Source organism: Heteronotia binoei, chromosome 7, assembly GCF_032191835.1.
Source record: "Heteronotia binoei isolate CCM8104 ecotype False Entrance Well chromosome 7, APGP_CSIRO_Hbin_v1, whole genome shotgun sequence".
NCBI classification, from domain to species: domain Eukaryota; kingdom Metazoa; phylum Chordata; class Lepidosauria; order Squamata; family Gekkonidae; genus Heteronotia; species Heteronotia binoei.
In genome coordinates this window covers 88,079,752-88,101,070 of record NC_083229.1, presented here as the reverse complement: position 1 = coordinate 88,101,070, position 21,319 = coordinate 88,079,752, and the positions used below count along the sequence as shown (strand labels likewise).

At 41.9% G+C, this 21,319-nt stretch overlaps 1 protein-coding gene across 1 annotated transcript in view; it reads left to right on the top strand.

Annotated features, from left to right (window-relative positions):
- The window catches only part of PIEZO2 (piezo type mechanosensitive ion channel component 2), a 399,620-nt gene that overhangs the window by 306,710 nt on the left and 71,591 nt on the right, over positions 1-21,319 (top strand). Inside the window, exons 23-32 of the mRNA XM_060244021.1 lie at positions 49-249; positions 3,060-3,264; positions 3,401-3,502; positions 5,258-5,423; positions 6,695-6,938; positions 8,501-8,597; positions 13,027-13,186; positions 14,692-14,781; positions 17,226-17,356; positions 18,496-18,567. Coding sequence (XP_060100004.1) covers positions 49-249; positions 3,060-3,264; positions 3,401-3,502; positions 5,258-5,423; positions 6,695-6,938; positions 8,501-8,597; positions 13,027-13,186; positions 14,692-14,781; positions 17,226-17,356; positions 18,496-18,567 — 1,468 coding nt within the window. The remainder of the gene's footprint in view (positions 1-48; positions 250-3,059; positions 3,265-3,400; positions 3,503-5,257; positions 5,424-6,694; positions 6,939-8,500; positions 8,598-13,026; positions 13,187-14,691; positions 14,782-17,225; positions 17,357-18,495; positions 18,568-21,319) is intronic.

Genomic DNA, 21,319 nt, shown 5'->3' with positions numbered 1-21,319 from the left:
ACAGTTAATTAATTCTTTGTAGTTCACTTGATTTAATTTCTCTTACAGAATAATCTGCTGATGCTGGCAATTTTGGCCTTTGAGGTTACTGTCTACCGACATCAAGAATACTATAGATGTCGAAACAATCTCACTGCACCTGAAACCAAAACCATTTTTCATGATATAACTAGATTACATTTGGATGATGGAATAATTAACTGTCTCAAGTACTTCGTAAACTACTTCTTCTACAAGTTTGGTTTGGAGGTAACTTAAATGCCATCATGATTAAAGGAGTAATTCTTGCAATGACTGCATCTTGGATTTATGAACAGCTATTTCTTTACTTACAAATAGCAGTGGTACACAAAGGAGCAGGGGAGCACAATCATTTCTGCCCTGCTAATTTCGTTTTTCTTTTTAAAAATTTCTTCTAGATTTTCCCCCTAGAACTTTAAATCAAATTTTCAATGTATTCATTTTTTTTTAATTTTGTTTATGAAAGATACTGATTCTCTTTAAGCTCCTTTAAGACTAGGAATTAAATCCAGGAATGTAGTTCTGGCATGCAGAGTTGTCCCTGCCACCATTTATTTTATTTACTTATTTATATCCCTTCTTTTCTCCCAAAGCAGCTTACATTGTTCATTGATCTTCTGTGCAGTCCCACAATGGGACTGCGCTCACTCAGGCAAGCTGCTGGAGGGCTTTTCCAGCATTTTTCTAGTCATTAGAAATATTCTAACATACCCCCTACCCTTCAGAACAGGCTACCAACCATTTTCCTGCTCAGACGGTCATCTGCTTCAAAAAGAGACTCTTCTTTTCTCCCAGTTCAATGTTAAGCGCCATGGTAAGAGGTTCAGCTTCCAAGTTCTCTTCGCGTCTTTCCTTGTTTCCTCAGTGAGGTTTTTTGCTTCATTGTCTGCCCTTCTTGAAATTATGTCACTGAAAACACTTTTTTTAAAATGTACTCAGCACAAAACTGATGAGGTCTGATGAACACTCCCTCATCATATAAGTTTTGCCTTCAGTTTATTCTGAAGGCCCACTCTAACCATGCTGCACATTTGAAAACTAGTCTATGGAAGAAAGCATTATCTTACTCTGAAAACCTGGAAGCAACACATCTGTCCTGGTGGAGTGCTCCCAAGCTTTACCAGCAAAATCTCTGGCAATAATTGATCAGCCCTCGGGCCCACAGTCAGTCACCTCAGTCCCATTTGGTTTCACATGTGGAACCAAAGTCAGTCCCAGTCATCAGACCAGTTGTAATCACACTTCTGAACCACCTTCGAAAAAGGCAAAGACAGCTCCAAGATAAACATCAGTCATTTCCAAAGATGGTTCCAAAGAAATGTACCCTGCTGGTTCTGATGGCTCTGCCAATGGAGGAAGGTGATCAGGAGGACCTGGCTCCACTGTCAACCCCTTCTATGCATTTGACTTCACTGGTTCAATCTGTATCTGAAGATGAAGTAGAGGAACCAGGAAACCCTGTTGGCTCCACACACACCCCAAACTTCAGAACCAGCACAATCAGTTCTATGGCAATTTCCTGCACCTCCCTTTCCATAGCAGTATTATCCATATTATATTCCTTCACCCTTTCTGCAAGAATTGAGTGACTACCCTGCTCTTTCTGACCACCTGGAATCAAGGCACTCTTCCTCCAAGAGCAGAGGGTTTGCTCCAGTATCAACTTGGTACTCAGCCCCTCCTCCTTCTAAGAGCAGCTGGTACACTCAGAATCTGAAGGGGAAGCTGAAAGTGAAGAAGAAGCAGGGACGGCACATCCACTAGGTGACCTTAGGCAACAACTGAGAGTGCACCGGCCCTCGGGAACACCAAATTGGGCGCCTCCCATGTGACTCAGCATGGCCAGCAGTGGCAGTACAGCAGCAATGTCTTGCCCATGTTCATGTCCCCCAGCAGCAGCACCTTGCCGTCAGACTTAATGCCGCCCAGCTGCTGCAGCGCATCCCCTCAGCAGCAGGCAGGTAGCTGCCCAGGACACTCAGAGGCTGAAGGCTAGGTTCCCTCTTTCCCTCCTCTTGGGTGGCCAGAAAGGAAAAGAGCTGGGTGGGTCCAGGTCCTAGTTTGACACTGTAACCACTACACCATATTGGCTGTCTAGTTAATGACAGGTTAAATTTCATAATCCATCAAATAATTGTACTGTCATTTGCATGAAGAACATTACTGCCATGTGAGCCTCAGGTTAGTAGTAATTCCCTTTGTTTCCTGAGTTTTCAATTGGATTGATCAAAACTATCATAACAAAAGATGCCTAGACTATAGTTTCTGGACCTCTGACAGCAACCTTATGACCTTTTCCAGTTGTAGAAGCAAGGAGAAACTTTTTCTTATACTAAAGTAGGCATTATTTATAGAAGAGTAAATGAAGTATGACTCTGGATGAGAGAAATCTTAGAGAACTTGCACAATGTCTAATAGTAAACTGGCTGGCCCCTGTGTGGATGATGAAAGCCACACAATGGAACCACTCACAGGCATGGTGTTAGAGATTTCTACCTATTTGGTGGACTCCCTGGCCATGAGGAAAACATTTTTGTAAATTAACCAAAATTGTGTTGAAAAATTCTTTGACAATGACCTGATGCAGGACTTTTGTTGTAGCAGGACCGCCTTTGCATATTAGGCCATACCCCCTGATGTAGCCAGTCCTCCTTGAGCTTACAGTAGGCCCTGTACTAAGAGCCCTATAAACTCTTGGAGGATTGGCTACATCAAGGGTGTATGGCCTAATATGCAAAGGAGGTCCTGCTACAAAAAAGTCCTGCCCTGATGAATACTGAAAATGCTCCAAATGAGGTAAAACGAGTAGAGCAGCTGCATGTTGGGAAGACTGGAAATTAACCACCTCAAGGCCCTGAGAATTTAGAGAATGTTTGCACGTAAGAGTTGCATGGATGGGAATGGAATTTCAAAATGTATACCTCCAGTTTGTTACATGTTAGTATGGAAAATTCTTGGATTTTCCAAGAATGAAAGCTGCAGAACATAGAAATCATCCAGATGGATATAACTTCTATACATTTTTCTTGTTGTCACAGACCTGTTTCCTCTTATCAATAAATGCAATTGGTCAACGAATGGATTTTTATGCCATGATTCATGGCCTTTCACTAATTCTTGTGTTATATCGACGCAGAAGAAAAGCCATTGCAGAGATCTGGCCAAAATATTGTTGTTTTCTGGCATGCATTATTACATTCCAGTATTTCATTTGCATTGGCATTCCACCTGCTTCTTGTAAAGGTAAGAGTACTGCTTGTTTTCTACTTATTGGGATTGTCTTTTGCTTTTCTATTAAACACTAGGAAATTGGCAAATATGCAGAAGAATGATTAAATAAATGTTATGAAACACTGATTTTTTTCTTGTACCTTCATAGATTATCCATGGAGGAATGATAAGTCCAACTTCAATAATAATATCATCAAGTGGTTATACTTTCCAGATTTTATTCAACAACCAAACCCAGTCTTTCTTGCCTGTAAGTATTTCAGTAAATACCTAGGCCAGCTTACACCCTTATTCTTTGTAGTGTATTTTTAAAATTATAGTTCTAAATTGTATTTTTTTAAACAATATCCTATTCCAGAATTTAGTCATTTGCCTGCAGGAAACACACGTAAGAGCTAGGACTCCCTCAAAAGTCTTAAGTTGTACTCAGCTGACTGTTACTTCTGAGCCAGTTATCAAGGGCTTAGTTTTTGCTTAGGGTGCAGCCTGCTGCTTCTTTTTGATGAACCAAAGCCAGGAGCATGAACTCATTATAAGCGTTTCACTCCACGTTGTGTGTTTGGAGGAGATGCCTGGTTGAGTATGCACAGCTGACTGTAACCCTTGAACACTTCACAGTGATTGCCATCACATCTTAGAGAGGAAAGAGAATTATCTTTGCCTTTGACTCTCTGTGGGAGAAAGAGTAAGCATATCATTTCCAGTGCAATGGAGGGAAATCTCATGTGGTAGTAGTTGGCCAAGAAGGGTCATTATTTATTTATTTAATCATTTATATTCCGCCCTCCCCTGATAGGCTCAGGGCGGCTAACAACAAATAAAAACATAAAATATTAAAAACAAAATATACAATAAAATCATTTCCGTTTTATAGTAATTAAAAGTCAAATATGCACATTGATGTTCTAGTTATTCTGATGTTCTGTTTTCAGTTATGTTAGTTCAGTGAGATTGTCAGTGCTGTGGAATAATAACCACCTCCCCTTAACCGTTAAAAACAAGTTTGAACAGTTTGATAGGCCCTGCGGAACTGTGGCAGGTTCCGCAGGGCCCTGATGTTTTCAGGGAAGGCATTCCACAGAGCAGCGGCTATTACCGAGAATGCTCTGGCTCTGGTGGTGGACAATCAAACTTCTTTCAGTCCGGGGATCTTAAGACGATTTTGGGACCCTGAGCACAGTGCTTTCTGGGGTACTTATGGGGAGAGGCGATCCCAAAGGTAGACAGGTCACAGGCCATATAGAACTTTAAAGGTTATGACCAGCACCTTGAAGCAAATCCGGAATGCCACAGGCAACCAGTGTAGCGTTTCCAGCACAGGTTGAATGTGGTCCTGTACAGGTAGCATTTTATTTTCCTTCACTGTGTTCTGTCCCTTCCATAATGGAACTCCTTGCAGGTCCCTGCTTGTATTAAATGTTCAATAAGTTGACAAATTTGAGACATTGCTTCATTTGTTTTTCTGTCATAAATAAATTGTGTTCCAAAAAGATAAAATTACAATAATTAGAAAATGTTATTACCCTAATGGATACTACCTGAAGCAGGGCTTCCTTCAACATTATTAACATATGGGAAAGTTGTTCCTTCAGATTTTCGGTTTAATAATTTCCCCCATGAGATTTCCATATCTACCTCTCACAGCAATTTAAATTTTACATTCTATAGTGCTTACGGCACAACCCTTTTGCTTGCAGGGTTGCAGCTGTGAAATATTCTTCTTTTAATTTTCTATTCATTTGAAGTAGTTATTGCATATAGGTTTTTAATACTTCTGATAGCACTGGATGTCTATATATGTGGTGGTGTTCTATTAACTTTAAGATTTTAACATTACTCATTTTTTGGCTTAGTGTGTACCGTTCTATATGGGAAGTAAAGTGGATCGTACCTTAAAAAAAATAAAATAAATGTGTAGTGCAGATTATCTCCGCTAAACATAGTGTTTTATACAGCTAACCTAAGTTAGTGGCTGACATTTTATCTAACACCTTTGTGCTGCCAGATGATTTTATGTTGCTGCTATGTGCATCCTTACAAAGGCAAACATTTGAAGACGAGAACAAGGCTGCTGTACGTATCATGGCTGGAGACAATGTGGAGATTTGTATGAACCTTGAGGCAGCATCTTTTAGCCAACACAATCCTGTCCCTGACTTTATCCATTGCCGGTAAGGGCTTGTATATTTGCAAAGGCTACACATCTTTCTAAGCATTATATATCTAAGCATCTTATTTATTTGGTTTTTTAAATTGCTGCTCACCAAAGGGTCTTGTGGCAATTAGCAACATTAAAACAAATAAGATAAAAACAACTAATAACAAATAAAATATTTACATTAAAAATATTAAAATGCATGACTACTACCATACCACTATTAAAATATCCCAAACGTGATTATCCCCCAAAGGCCATCCTAAACAATTCAGCTTTGCATTACCTGTGGAAACTAAACAAGTCAAGCGGGGCACAAGTTTTCATCCAATAGAATCCATAGAACAGAGGCCACAACTGAGAAGGCCCTTCCCTGGTGAAAACTAACCAAGCCATCATGGCACCAGGCACCTTCAAGAGGTCCTTGATAATGACTAGAGTGAGTGGTTGTAATGGGAGAGGCAGACTGTTAAGTGCTTTAAAAGTCAACACCAACACATTGAATTGGATCCAGCTGCTAATTGGTACCCAGTGCAGCTGATGCAGAATTGGAGTAATGTGAGCTGACCATGGTGTTCCAGTCTGCCAGCCACATTCTAGACCACCTACAGTTTCCAAAGTGTTTTCAAGAGCAGTCCTACATAGAGCAAATTGCAGTAGTCCAGTCTAGAGTGCCTGTTGCATGGATCAATGTGGCAGGGTCTAACCCGGACAATTAAGGAACCAGCTGACAGGCCTAGCATAGGTTAAAAAAAATACTGATTGTTCTATAATGTTTAATTTATCCTCAATACATATTTTACATTTTAATTCTTAGAAGTTTACAAATAAACAAGTTAAAAAATAGCATACAAAACAATCATGGGAGAAAGAAACCACTGGCAGAGGTCTGCAGGACAAATGATCCTGTGATAATGTCTGTGAACTATCACGTTTCAAAACTTAGACTGCCTCTGGAGAAACTGTATTATGTTCTGTTACGGTTTGACTACAAATTAGAAACAGTGAGCAATTCATTACTTATAATGATAGATTCTATACAGTCTTGCCATGATCGGCCAATAATAATAATAATAAATTATGCAAGAGAAATCAAATCACCTATGGAAAGATGGTACATTGTCAACATTATATGATGATTTCATCCACGCGTGTAATTACTATCAATGTGAAAGATACCAACTATTGCTTTAAAATAGCTGTCAACAGCACTTGTTATATTAAAACATCTATGAACTGAATTAAAATGCATCTTATACCCCCCCCCCCCTTTTTGTTTTATAACAGTTCTTATCTAGATATGTGTAAAGTGATAACATTCAGTTATCTCTTCTGGTTTGTCCTCACCATCATATTTATAACGGGAACCACTCGGATCAGTATATTTTGTATGGGCTATTTGGTGGCTTGCTTCTATTTCCTGCTGTTTGGGGGAGATCTGTTACTCAAGCCTATCAGAAGCATTCTTCGTTACTGGGACTGGCTGATAGCATACAATGTGTTTGTGATTACAATGAAAAATATATTGTCTGTAAGTATATGGGGATTTTTTTATTTGGGGAGGGACGGTGGCTCAGTGGTAGAGCATCTGCTTGGGAAGCAGAAGGTCCCAGGTTCAATCCCTGGCATCTCCAAAAAAGGGTCCAGCCAAACAGGTGTGAAAAACCTTAGCTTGAGACCCTGGAGAGCCGCTGCCAGTCTGAGAAGACAATACTGACTTTGATAGACCAAGGGCCTGATTCAGTATAAGGCAGCTTCATATGTTCAAGGTCTTTTATACATAAGTGTTTTTAAACTAAATTTATATAGGATAAACTTTTATTAAAATAATGAAAATATGCATGTTATAATGCAGTGATTTTATATATAGGTATTATAACAAATGTCCAGTATTCTCCCTGCATCAAAGAGAACCCTCATGTTCAGATAATTTGTGTAACTGATAACTGAAGAACTGTTACAGCTTTTTGATGGATGAATGAATCTGGAGGAAAACTGTCAAATATATTAGATCTGTAACTTTTAAAATAACTAACTTCTTCAACACACTTTAAAGTTAGACATTAAGAGCTTTTTGTTGCCTTTTACTGACTATGGTTATTTCTACATTAGACTTTAATCCTGGTTCCACCCTGTCCCTGAACTGACATTCTATACTACACTCCAGTTCACCTCTGGGTTCACCCCCTCCCCCTATTTCCACACTACACTCGAGTTCACCTCTGTTTCTATCTAATTTTTTAAAAATTTCTACATTACACTGAGTTTACACCAGTTTTGCTCCATGATTGTCCTGGTATATATGGATGCCATTTTGTCCAGGATTTTTCTGCAATGCAAGTCAAACTCGGAGAAAACCAGGGTGGAGGTGTAAGAAGGCCTAAGATGATGTTCCTAATGCTGGTAGTCAGCTGAGGATTTTTCCCTTCAAACTCTTTTTATCTTAAGCTGCTTTTGTGCCATGTTCTCTACCATTCTTAAGGGTTTCTAAAACTTAAGAACGTCTTCTTAGGTAGTGCAAGGGGCTGCAGCAGGAAAGGAGAATAGGAAAAATCTGTTCCCCAGAGTTTTGTAGCAAAATACAGGCAAAGATGCAATACAAGGCAGAATCCTTAACACCATTTTTTTTTGGTTCCTCTTATAGCCCATGGTCTAATTTCTCCTCTATTTTTGTTCCTCCCTCTTTCTTTCTTTGCTTTTTCTTTCAGCATAGAGGGGTCTAGTCTGTCAAGCAACGGAGTATCGTTTCCCTAATAGGAGACCATACTACTATACTTCAATAATAAAATAACTTGCACAACAACTATTAAAACATAACACAGAGAGCATCCTACAGTCTGCTGGATAACATACTTTACAGTGTTATTGTGAAGATAAAATGGGGGAGGGAAGAACTGCATACACCATTTGAGCATCTCAAAGGAAAGATGGGATAAAATGTACTAAATTAAATAAATGAATAAATTAGTTGTATACAAACCATTTAGCAATAGCACCTAGTAGTGGACTAAAGCTAATAATCATGCAATTTAATTTCAATATATTTCTGTATGTGGAGTCTTTAAATCTATTTATTTCAATTTTTTTGTCTAGATAGGAGCATGTGGTTATGTTCGGTCATTAATGAATAACAGTTGTTGGGCAATCCAGGCATTTAGCCTGTCTTGTACAGTTAAAGGTTATGATATTCGTAAGTATTACTTAATTCCTTTATTCTTACATGTATCTATTTATTTTGGGAATTTGCATGCCACCTCTCCAGGGATCTATGACATCTACATTATACTACTTTAAGAACATAAAATGCATTACATATACCTTAGTTAACAAAAACTTGCACTTTGATACATTTATGACATTTAAAAGTATTATTTTTACTCAGAAATGGATTATAATCCTTAACAATAGGACACATGCAAAGTGGTTTGCATCTCATTCTTGAGATTCTGTGTGTTGCTTCATCATTGGATGGTGCCCTGGAGGTTGGTAAAACACTGTCATAGTGCATCACATGCTTGACTTTGTCGGAGCGGGAGTAGCAGAGTGAGGGAGATGACTTGCCCGACACAGGGCTTCAGGAAAGAAAATCAGGCAGACGCGTGCAACTAGTGCCAAAAGGTGTATTAACGTATATACACGACAAGTGCTCTCTTGTGCAGTCTATACAATATCACCTCCACGGACAAAGTGCTTCGCCTAACCACCATCTCACAGGGAGAGACCTGTGTGATGCACACACAGATCATATATAGTCCAAGCAGCCAATCCTGGCCATGCTGACTCAGCAGATTGCATCACTTGGCTTCTGCCGGCTCAAGCCGGTCTGCTGATCAGGTCACTGTGACCTAGCCTGGCAGCTAGATCACCAGCTGTCATACTGTGGCTGTCAGACTGGGTTTATGTAGATTCTTGCTCCAACACACCTCCTAATCTATTTAAACCCAGTGCACCAAAACACTTTACACAGTTTACATACATGTCCACCAGCAACATTACAGTTCATATTTACGTAGCTCGGAACCCTTTCCGGAATTCGTTCAGGAACTCATCATGATTGTAAAACACATCATCGTGTTCCTGTTCAGCCAGCTCTTTCAGACGCTTGGCTTCAGCCTCCTTCTCCCTTGCCTCGCACTCTGCCACCCAGGCTTTCCATTTCTTAGCCTTTTCTTTTAACATTTCCTCTAATCCGGATGGGTCTGGATTGACAGTCAGAGTGACATAGGGACACTTGTACCTAGCGGGACGTTGGCCTTTGGTGGACCTGGCAGACACCCGTGGCCCTGTGCTTGGACCAGCTTTGTCTTCTTCGGGTTGCTCTGTTCCCACCTCCTGGGCTGGTTGCTCTGCCCCTGTAATTGGGTGTTGAACCTCCTGACTCTCACACTTTACCTCCAGTTCCTGCATTTGAGGCTCTGCCTCCTGACTCTGCTCGTCAGGCTCTGTGCCAGCATTCGGCTCACCTTCTCCAGCCCCACTGGGTGCCACCTCCTGGGCTGGAGTTCTGGGCTGCGCTCCAACATCGTTATCGCTACTTGGCAGCAGGACAAATTGTTTCTGCAAGGAGTGCAACCTTGGCCAGCTGCTTTCTTCATTGAACTGGGCACTCTTACTAAGTGTTATCTTGCTTTTGCTATTGCAGAAACGATAACACCTGGCCCTTGGCTTGTAGCCCAGAAAAATTAGGCTCTCTGCCCGGACATCCCCCTCCCCGCTACTCGTGGAGTGGATGCCAACCCGAGCCCGTGACCCAAAGACTTTTAAAGAACTCAAATCTGGGGTCTTGTTCAACAGTAACCTGTAAGGCACATTTTTCACAGTATTACACCAAACCCTATTTTGCAAAAAAACAGCTGCATGTATGGTTTCTGCCCAATAGGTCATTGGCAGTTGTGCATCCTCTAACATGCAATACATCACATTCTGCAATACAGCCCCATGCCCATTTTCTCGGGGCGTTGCCGGGTTCGTCAGACGGTGGGCAATGCCCTTGTTCTCCAGCCAACGTTTCATCTGGTTAGATAAGAATTCCCCCCCTCTGTCGGTTTGTACAGCTAGGAGATTAACCCCTAATTGTCTCTCCACTGCTTTGACCCACTTGGTGAATGTCTTATACACCTCAGACTTATGCACCATGGTGAAAACCCACGCGTACCTCGTGTGGTCGTCGGTGGCCACCAAGCAGTATCTCCTCCCCGACAGACTCTTTGGCAATGGGCCAATAACGTCTAAATGGACTAGTTCCAGGGCTCGTGTGCTTTCCCTTGAGCTTTCTTTAGCAACAGCACACGCCTTGCTTTTGGTCTTGTTGCAGACCTGGCAATCCAAGTAACATTTGCAAGGATTTACTTTCAAACTAGGCACAAGCTCCAGGGTTTTCTTTAACGCCCTAAATCCGCAGTGCCCAAGTCTCCTATGGAGCAAATGTATACAATTATTGTGCACAGGCTCATTCGACACCTGAGCCACCTGGGCACAATCACTCTGGACCACATACAGTTTACCTTCCCTCTTTCCTGTCACAAGCAACTTTCCCCCACCTCCCAGGATTTTGCAGCAGGTTTTCTCAAATCTCACCTGGTATCCCTGGTCAAACAGTGTGCTAACACTCAACAGGTTAGACTGCAGTGAGGGTACATACAACACATTTTGCAACATACATTTCAGTGCAGGAAATTCCACATTGCCTGAGCAAACAGAATTGGCAGTGGTCCCATCAGCCAATCTCACATACTTATGCTCAGGACTGTCAATGTTTTTCAACAACTCCTTCTCGCAGCAGAGATGGCTCGTTGCCCCGGAGTCTAAAATCCAAGCAGACCCTGTGCTCTCTACTGCAGACGTGACCAGCCGGGTAGCTTCCTCACACGGGCTGGCGGTCCTCCGCTCTCGCCGCACACGCCCCCGCCTCTTCTCCCTCTCAGGGCAAGCTCGGAGCAGGTGCTGCGACGACCCGCATCCATAGCAGCGACGGACTGCAAACGCAGTCGGCTCCACTTCCTCCACCTTCGGACGCCTGCCAGCAGCAAAAGCTGGCTCATTCTTGGCTGTCTTCCCGGACACACCGATAACAGCACGCTGCCTGGCCGACACCCCCGGACAGCTCACGGCCGCAATTCTCTCTTGGAAGTCAAGCAGGTGGGCACAGACGTATTCCATGGTCAGGGTCGCTACGTCCACCGTCTCCAGAGAAGTTATCAGGGGAGTGTACTCAGGTGGCAACGACGACAGCAAAATGTACACTCTGTCGTCTGGAGCTACAGTCTTGCCTCTTGCCTCCAGCTCAACGAAACAGTCCGTTAGCCGTTTGATGTGATCTTTCACACACCCTCCAGCCGGCATAACGGTGCGGAACATCCTCCTTGTCAAGGCCATGAGGGAACCAGCAGTGGTGCTAACATGCACCGCACTCAACGCGTCCCAGGCAGCCTTGGGAGTGTCCTTCCCTCGCACATAAACCAGCTGGTCATCTCCTATAGATAGCACTATGTTGGCCAGTGCCTTATCCGATAACACAGTCTCGGCAGGAGATAAGTCAGCAGGGGGGTTACTCACGAACAGCCATTGCCCTTCACGCTTGAGGTAGTGTTGCATTCTCAGGCTCCACACCGCGTAGTTGGCTGAGGTGAGCTTCTCAACGGCTACTCCAAGCTGTTGCTGAGCCATCGTGCCGACTCCTCCTCACAGCTGGCTGCCGACGTCCCTCTGGCTCTCAAACAGAGAACGGTGGTGCTTCTGTGTCCTTCACCGGCGTTCCTCGCCTCCGGCTCTTTCCAAACTCACAGTCAGCTCAACTCTCAACTCTCTCCTCCGCGCAGCGGAAGCGTGCTGGGCCCATAACCCTGTCGGAGCGGGAGTAGCAGAGTGAGGGAGATGACTTGCCCGACACAGGGCTTCAGGAAAGAAAATCAGGCAGACGCGTGCAACTAGTGCCAAAAGGTGTATTAACGTATATACACGACAAGTGCTCTCTTGTGCAGTCTATACAATATCACCTCCACGGACAAAGTGCTTCGCCTAACCACCATCTCACAGGGAGAGACCTGTGTGATGCACACACAGATCATATATAGTCCAAGCAGCCAATCCTGGCCATGCTGACTCAGCAGATTGCATCACTTGGCTTCTGCCGGCTCAAGCCGGTCTGCTGATCAGGTCACTGTGACCTAGCCTGGCAGCTAGATCACCAGCTGTCATACTGTGGCTGTCAGACTGGGTTTATGTAGATTCTTGCTCCAACAGACTTTTGTAATAATCCGACATACGTCCTGCAGCAGAATTCTGTTACAAACCTCAGAACGAGCTTCAGCTTAAAGCCTATAGGATGGGCTTCATCAGCCCCTCATTCTGAACTGCTCTTTTCCCAAATCCCAGTGAGAACTCATTGCTGTCTAGCTTTTTCTGAAGATCTGTCCTGTGTTTCTATCAAAAGGTTGTCAATCCAAATAAATCTACAAAATATAGCTAATGTATGTAGTTGTTTTTCAAATGAAATGTTGCTAGTGATGTTTCTTATGTAGTCTCATGATGAATTTGAACTTAAACATTTTAATCTAAATTTTATTTGCTTTACAATATGATACTCATATGATGGGGGGATTTTTTTTTACTCTTGTCAGCTCCCAATACAAAAACCTGTAAATTACCTAGTGGGGAAGCAGGAATTATCTGGGACAGTATTTGCTTTGCCTTCCTGATGCTTCAAAGAAGAGTTTTCATGAGTTACTACTTCCTTCATGTAGTTGCAGATATTAAAGCTTCACAGATTCTGGCATCCAGGTAAATTGTAGTATTTAAGTTGCTACTGTGTTCTGACAAGTTCCCCCTCCTTTCAGCTGCTACATAACTGTTTTTCTCCACAGTGGGGGGGTGAGAAGCAGCTTGCATCATTCTCCTCTCACAACCCTGTGAGGTGGATTAGGCTGGAAGTCCATGACTGGTCCAAAATCACCCAATCTGCTTCCACAGCAAGGATCTGGGTCCAGCAGCCCCCACTCTTAAGCCCTAACTCCTTTGCCATCCTCAAACTGCACCACAGAATCTCCAGGAATTTCCCACCAACCTTGAACTAGCAGCCATAGTCAGGACTGGCCCCAGTGAATTCTGCTTCAGAGGCCTTTAGTGATACCTCTGATAACATTGCTGGTCTTAATTACCCTGCTTATCTGTCCACCCTGCAAAGCAGCCATTTTGTACAGGGGAAGTGATCTCTGCCATCTGGAGAGGAGTTGTAATTCTGAGTGATCACCAGCCCTCACCTGGAGATTGCCAACAAAGGTTCCCCAGGAGGAAATTGTTGGTTTGGAGTCCATGGCATTGTACTTCTCTGAGGTCCCACCCCTCCTCAAACCCCACGCCTTAAATATCCAGAAATTTCCTAACCTGGAGTTGGCAACCCTATCTCCTTCCCTTTATCTGCCCCTCTGATTTCAGCTTTCCATCATCTCCCCCCTCCCTGCAGCCTCTACATAGGCAAAGGGGACGGACCAAGGCAGTGGGGGGGATGGACCAAGGCAGCTTACATCCTTCTGCTCTCACAACTCTATGAGGCAGGTTAGGCTGAAAGTCCATGACTGGTTCAAAATCTCCCAGCCAGCTCCCACAGCAAGAACCTGGGTCTGGCAGACCCTGCTTTGAAGCCCTGACTCCTATGTCCACCTCAGACCCCACCATAGAACCTGGAACTGGCAGCGGTAGTCAGAACTGTCAGAGAGAGACTGTTGGTCTGAAAGGTATCATTACAGGCCTCTGAGGCAGAACTCATAGGGGCCAATGTTGTTGGCCTTATGCACAGGACTTCAATCTCTCTCTGTGTATCTGGTCTGTTGACCCAGGATGCCATTTTTCCCCCTTTCCAGAGAAGAATAGGGAGGAGCCCTCAGCTAATAAAAGGAAGCCTTTCTCTGACTGTCTCCCTCTTCCTCCACCAATAGAAGGAAGGTTTTCTTTTTCTCCTCTGTGAATCAGTGTGACAGGCAGCTCAGCCAATAGGAGGAGAGTAGGGAGAGCCAGTAACCACCAGAACTAAGGTTGTTTGCCTTTCACTGACAAAACCAGCTCTGCTGGGTTGCAACAGCCACTCAGGTGAGAGAGAAGCGGACTCAACTAATGGCACGCAAATACTCTTGATTGATAGTTTGACAGGCCAGAGGTTGATGAAGTGCACTCCCAACCAATGAGGGAGCTGGGATTTGCCAACTCATGAAACCAGTTTTATGTCTATAGATGAGTTTGTGCTGCATTGTTTTTACTTGAGCTTATGGAGTGGTTTTTTTTTTTTCCAGAGGTGCTGAACTTTTCCAGGCCACCATTGTGAAGGCTGTAAAAGCAAGAATTGAGGAAGAGAAGAAATCAATGGATCAACTGAAAAGACAGTATGCCTGCTTTCCTTTCTTCCATCCTTCAGCTGGCCATCTTCTCTAGAGATTAGTTGTCTGAAATGTATGATGATGTTGGGGTATTGCCTAACACATAATAACAGGAGAATTGGGTCATATCCAAGATTGCTCTAACTTCACTTCCATGACAAATGTGAGAGAGAAGGGAAGAAGTGGGCCAGAAGAACTAAAGTGGCATAGCCTCACCTTATGGACATGTAGGAATATGAAAGTGGAAGAAGATGGCCACAGTCATGACTGAGCTTAACTAACCCTTCCTCTAATGGACAAGCAATTTAATATGGAGGAGGATTCCTTAGGCTGGAGGAAGGTTTCCTAATTCTGCTGAATGGATTGGTGGGGCACAGTCTAGTAAAGCAACCAAAGCTGTACTCAGCAGGAACTTCTGGCAGAGAACAGTAAATAAAGGGAATAGAAGAGAGAAACAGTATGAAAAATGTGGTTAAGTGGTGTGAACAACAAGAGAAATTAGGGCTGTGGGCTTCAAAAACAATTGTTAAATTTCATACTGGAATGCCAGGAAGGGCATGAGTATATTTTTGTTAAATATCAGAGGTATTGTTATTTTATCAGAAAGTTGTGTTGAGAAAAATTCTGTTTCCTCTATGATTCTTAAATTACAAAATAAGATTAAAACAAGACATATTAAAGAAGTGCCTACACTTTTCCCCAAAACCAGAAGCAACAGGAGTGAGAGGAAGCATGCCCTTTTTGGGCCGCAGTGCAACAGCCCTTTAAATGTCCTTTAAAGTGGCACTGTCTGAATGGACAATAGATCTGGCCTTAAAGTTCAAATGGGCTGGGCCTTCTTCTCTGCAGACAGGCTATAGTACAAAAAGGCTGCCTGATGTGATTCTAGATTTTTCCATTATTTATTGGAAATGAAATATCAGAATTGAGTTATATCAGTAGTGTCTTTCATTCTATCAGATATTGTTGATCAAGTCTCAGAGATATTTAAGATTGTGAGTTCCAACTCAGGAAATATCTGGGGACTTTGGGTGTGGAGCCAGGAAACTTTGGGAGTGGATACAGGAGACTTTCCCTTCCCTAGAGAGCCAGTTTGGTGTAGTGGTTAAGTGTGCAGACTCTTATCTGGGAGAACCGGGTTTGATTCCCCACTCTTCCACTTGCACCTGCTGTAATGGCCTTGGGTCAGCCATAGCTCTTGTAGGAGTTGTCCTTGAAAGGGCAGCTGCTGTAAGAGCTCTCTCAGCCCCACCTACCTCACAGGGTGTCTGTTGTGGGAGGGGAATGCAAAGGAGATTGTGACCACTCTAAGACTCTGAGATTCAGAGTATAGGGTGGGATATAAATCCAATATCTTCTTCTTCATAAATAAATAAAAACGCAGCAGTGCAATTCCCCTGAATACACTTTTCATTTCTTCATCCTCTTTTTTTGCTTACCCTGGCAGCTACACTTCTACTAAACAAAAGTGAAATTTGTCATGCCCCTGCAAGTCCCCTTGTCAGGATTTGGAAGCATTTCTAAGCGTGGCTCTTTTTAAGGGACATTCACACACACTCAGAAAGCAACCAAAATAAACAGAGTTTGCAAGGCCACACTTTTGTGATCTCACTGGGGCAATTTACTCATGGGAGTTGCTGAATGTAAAAATCTGCTGTATTTCAACCAGCTTCTTCAGACAGGAACAGGAAAGAGCAACCTGGGGGGTGGAGTTTTCCTCCATCCCATTATTACGTTGTAGTTAACTCTTTCCTATCAGTTTTACTATAGAAATGACTTCTGAAGTGAATGCAAAATAGAGAGACTCTGTTCTCTGCCTCTCTCACAGCTTCACACACTGGTGGCTCTGCCCGCTTGCCCCGCCTCTTGTTTTTCTGCTGCTGAGATTTTAAAGGCTCATGTTCCAAAACACAAACTGTTGCAAACGTCTTCTAAGCCTGACAAGGTTTAAAGGCACATGATAGCTGTTGGGGTGGGGGCTGGGGACTGGCAAGCCTATACTAGCCATTTTATTGGGTTAACAATATCCAAGTGAACATACTAGCCATGAAGAATGGTGAACTATGCAGGATGCTACAGCCCATCTCTCATAACTGGAAACCTTTCCTAGACCCCTTCTTTTGTTTCTTTGCCTTGGCAAAATTCTATCCAAGGCTCCAAGCACTTTAATCAGGACTAGAAATGTTAATTTTTATATCAGCCCAATGAACTGGAAAGACAAGTTTGGAGGATAATTCTGGTGTATAAAATCAGAATGTATAGCTTCTCTTTGTAGTTTATTTTCATGACAATGTTAAAAAAGATGAGGGCAAGGCGAAAAGAAAGAATAATTGAATAATGTGTTAATGCTATTAAATTATTTTGCCTCAAAAAGATCACATGAACTTTGTGATCCACTTTGTGAAAAGAATTACATGCACTTTATGACAGTATAAAATCTACTTTAACAGAATGGATCGTATCAAAGCCAGGCAACAAAAATATAAAAAGGGCAAAGAAAGGATGATGAGCATGAACCAAGAATCTTCTGATGGGCAAGCAGTCCAAAAGGCTCCTGAAGATGATGACGACGACGATGATGGTAGTACACCTTCTGTACATGTATAGTTGGTGTTTGTTGTTGGATTTCAATAAGGAGAGGGGTTATGCCTCATCCAGCTGCTTACCTCAGCATCTACAGAGCCTAATATTTTGCAAGTTTACTCAGAAATAATTCCCAGTTTGTTCCAAGAGATTTATTTCCTAGTAAATGTGCATAGAATAATGGCCTCAGTGTGTTCCTCTTCTACCTTCTCCTTCTCTTTAGAGGAGAGTCAGTTCTTTGCCCACAACAGGGTTGCTGTCTCCTTTTTAAAAGATGTGGGTAGTAGAGAGCTCCTTACAAGGTTTTAGATTGAAATAGTTAAGTAAAATCTGAAAGTGTATGAAATCACATGTGACAAGATCCAGTTATAGATCTTGAAATCTAACAAAATGTTTTTGTATTGCAAGAAATGTTGAAAACATTCACTTTGAGGCAAACAGTTCATGCTTGAGCTTGAGTCGTTTGTTAGTATGAAGCTGAGTAACAAATGGACCCCCCAGGGCTGAACAGGGACATAGGATTTTTATGTCACTACAGATGCTAATTTTCAGCTCCCAAACATTTCCCATCTGCTGTAATCAATCCGATTACAATATGCTTGTCGTTTTGCATCCTTTACAAGCATCCCACCTCTCCCCCTTCTGAGTGGGATATAAAGACTCAGAGATATCCATTCCTCCTCATATCTGACAAAGGGAACTTTGACTCTCAAAAGCTTGTACCCTGAAGCTCTTTGTTGTTCTTTAAAGTGCTCGTAGACTGGAATCTAACTGTTCTATTGCAGACAAACAGCTCTGCCCTCTGAGAATAAGAATAATATGTCAGTATTGGAATTCCCATAAAATATTTATTTTTAACTTAAGAAAAGAACTGTCATGAATAAACTTTATATAGAATTTATTATTTCCATAATATCTTCAGATTTAAAGTATAATTATCATTTTATTTACTAGACAAAATTGTCCATGTTTCTGACATGAGCTAATCAACGAATAGCAAGAAATAAGTGCATTTTTCTTTCATATTAGAATTTAATGTTCATGCACGGTCTGGCCATTTTAGAAAGAGAAAAAAGAAAATATAAATAATATGTTTCTCACTTTGTAAAATTAATTTTTGGACATATTTTATTTTAGGCGAAGGAGACAAAGAGAAAACCAAGGGCAAAAAAAAGCAGTGGTGGCGACCTTGGGTTGATCATGCTTCCAGTAGGTTTTTCAATCGTCTTTCAAATACATGAATTTAACCCTTATATCCTTGACCAGAATGGAGGCATTCCCAAGACCAGTTTGTTTTATGCATGGTTTTATAGCTGTGACTTGACAGTTATATGGATGAAAAGTAGCCCAAGTAAAAGCAAGAAATTATTTTTTCATGTTTGCTGTTCATCAGCTGTGTGCCCTTGTCTGAAGAAGTATGCATGCATACTAAAGCTTCCATTCTGATTAAAACTTTGTTGGTCTTAAAGGTGCTACTTGACTCCTACCTTTATGGAAGTTTTCGGTTCTCCCAAGTTAAACCAAATATTTACTGTGCGAAAAATATATTTGGGGTGTACATTAAAAAGTAATAATGTATCAATCTAGGTGTAGAGATGTTCTTCAGAAATCATTATTATAACTTTATAACTTGGATGTGCTGAAAGTTACTACAGTGGTAGGATTTCCAGCCATGAAGCATGACTTTCTCACATCCCCCCCACACACTGCACACAAAATGCTTGGTATGTGAGACCGTATTGCACAAGGAAGGAGCTGGGGGGGGGAGGGTGCTGCATAATGGTCATTGGCCAAAAAAACCCCCCAGGATGCAATCCGTTGATCTTACTAGTTTTATTTTTTAAAAGTGCAACTCCACTCTGACTGGCAAATTCAAAGTGCAGGAAAAATATACTTAAAGAACCGAGGATATTTTAAATGCCTGTTATCTGTCAAGTCACAAGTAAACTGTGCCTATATATATGTGTGTGCGTGTGTGTGTGCGTGTGCGTATACATTTGTAAAGGGCATGATAAAAATTAGAGACTTGTCTTTTTTTTAAAGCACTTGTGAAAATGAATCTAATCATTTTGATTTTCAGATAAACCTTGCAAATTAATTTAGTTGATTACTATTCAGAAGGGACTTGGATATGATATCTGGTAATCTTCATATTCATTTTATGGAAACATAATAATTGTTCTAATTGAGATTATGAGAATGACTCAGAGGTTATTAGGTTGTCTTTTGCAGCAGAGTTCTGCTTTGGCAGAAAGCTTGTGGAAATAACACTGGTAAAATTCCACTGTTCTCTGTTGGAGGCCACTACATGAGACAGGCCTGCAGCCATGGAACTTCTGTTAACCCATTCTCATTCATTTCAGCATTTCTGATTCATTTCACCCTCATTATACATTTTAGGAAGCAAGTTCACAGTACATGTTATTGCAATAATGCATATTTCTTGTGGAAAACAACATACGGCCAAGCCCTGAGAATAGTAGTTATTCACCAGCAACCAGTATGACCTCCTGAACAAATATCTTCTCAAAACTCAGGACAGTAATTTACTTATTTGAATCACTCAAATACAGTTACCTGTTGCTATGATCTTGAATACTGTAAAACAGTATTAGGTCATATACACACTGACAGCTAAACAAAAAATGCATGCTATGTGCACTGTGACCTATTTTTGCACTGGCAGTTCTCAGGGCTTTTCTTCTGCTGGAGAAGGCATGGCATGAGAAACAAGCTTTCACATATCTGTTGCTTCCCAGTAGCCTCCAAAGTATAACTCTCACTGTAAGGATCAGTGGGGGAAGAAAAAATAATAGTGTTTTTCCCATACTGATGGAACGATTTAAAGAGATTATTTAAATATCTTTCTTTTCTGCTGGGGGGGAATATGGCCTGTACTAGAAGACATATGATCCAGTTGAGAAATTGGCTACAATTTCTATGGTGGATTCTCTGCTGCATTGATGTATGCCTGCAAGAGTGCATTATTGCTGTTTAATCATACCTTCCTTATACGTATATGAACTATGTTTGCACACAATATGTTGCAATGTTCCTAATAATTGAGTGCCTGGTATAACTGAACATTATTTTATATATAATGACATTCCTTGATGCTGTGATAATACAGGGCAAAATTCTGATCAGTATTATGTTTCCTTCTCCCCATAAATACCTCTGATCACAGCTGCCCCAGGTCATTGAACAGGAGGCTCAGGTTCAGGAGTGCCCCCAAGCTATGAACCTGGTCCTTTAGGGGGGAGTGCAATCCCATCCAAAACAGGAGATAATCCATTTCCTAGGTCAACCTTCCCTCACCAATAACACATCTGTTTTATTGGAATTAAATTTCAGTTTGTTAGCTATCATTTATCCCAAAACTGTCTCCAGGGATCTGTTCACAGTTTCCACAGTCTCCATAAGAGCTACTGAAAGCTCAAGATAAAGCTGAGTGTCATCTACATATTGGAGAGAAATCAAGCTGCATCTCCATCTCCAGTGGCTTTACATAAATGTTGAAAAGCATGGGGGATAAGATGGAACTTTTGGGAACCCCAAGGGTCACAGGTCAAGGGGCAAAACAACAGTTCCCTATAACCACTCTCTGAAACCACCTCAGAACAATGCCTCGCAGACCAAGCCCAAAAGGCAGTCCAGAAGGATACCACGATTGATGATGTTATTTATTTATTTATATTTGAACTATATTTGGTGTTAAAGCCACCAAAAAGTCTAGGACAATTAACAGGGCTGTGCCTAATAGATTTATTAGGCTATTGTAGTGGATCAGTTTCCCGCCCCTCGGGAGTGTTGTTATCCTGTAAATTTAAACCCTAGCAAGTAGTAATCTGTCCATGACAAGAGAACCATCTTCAGTCCTTCACCTTCAGATCATCTTCTGTTCCTGCCCCAAGTAAAACACCAAATCAAGAGTGCAGCCTGTGCAGACTGTTATTACTTG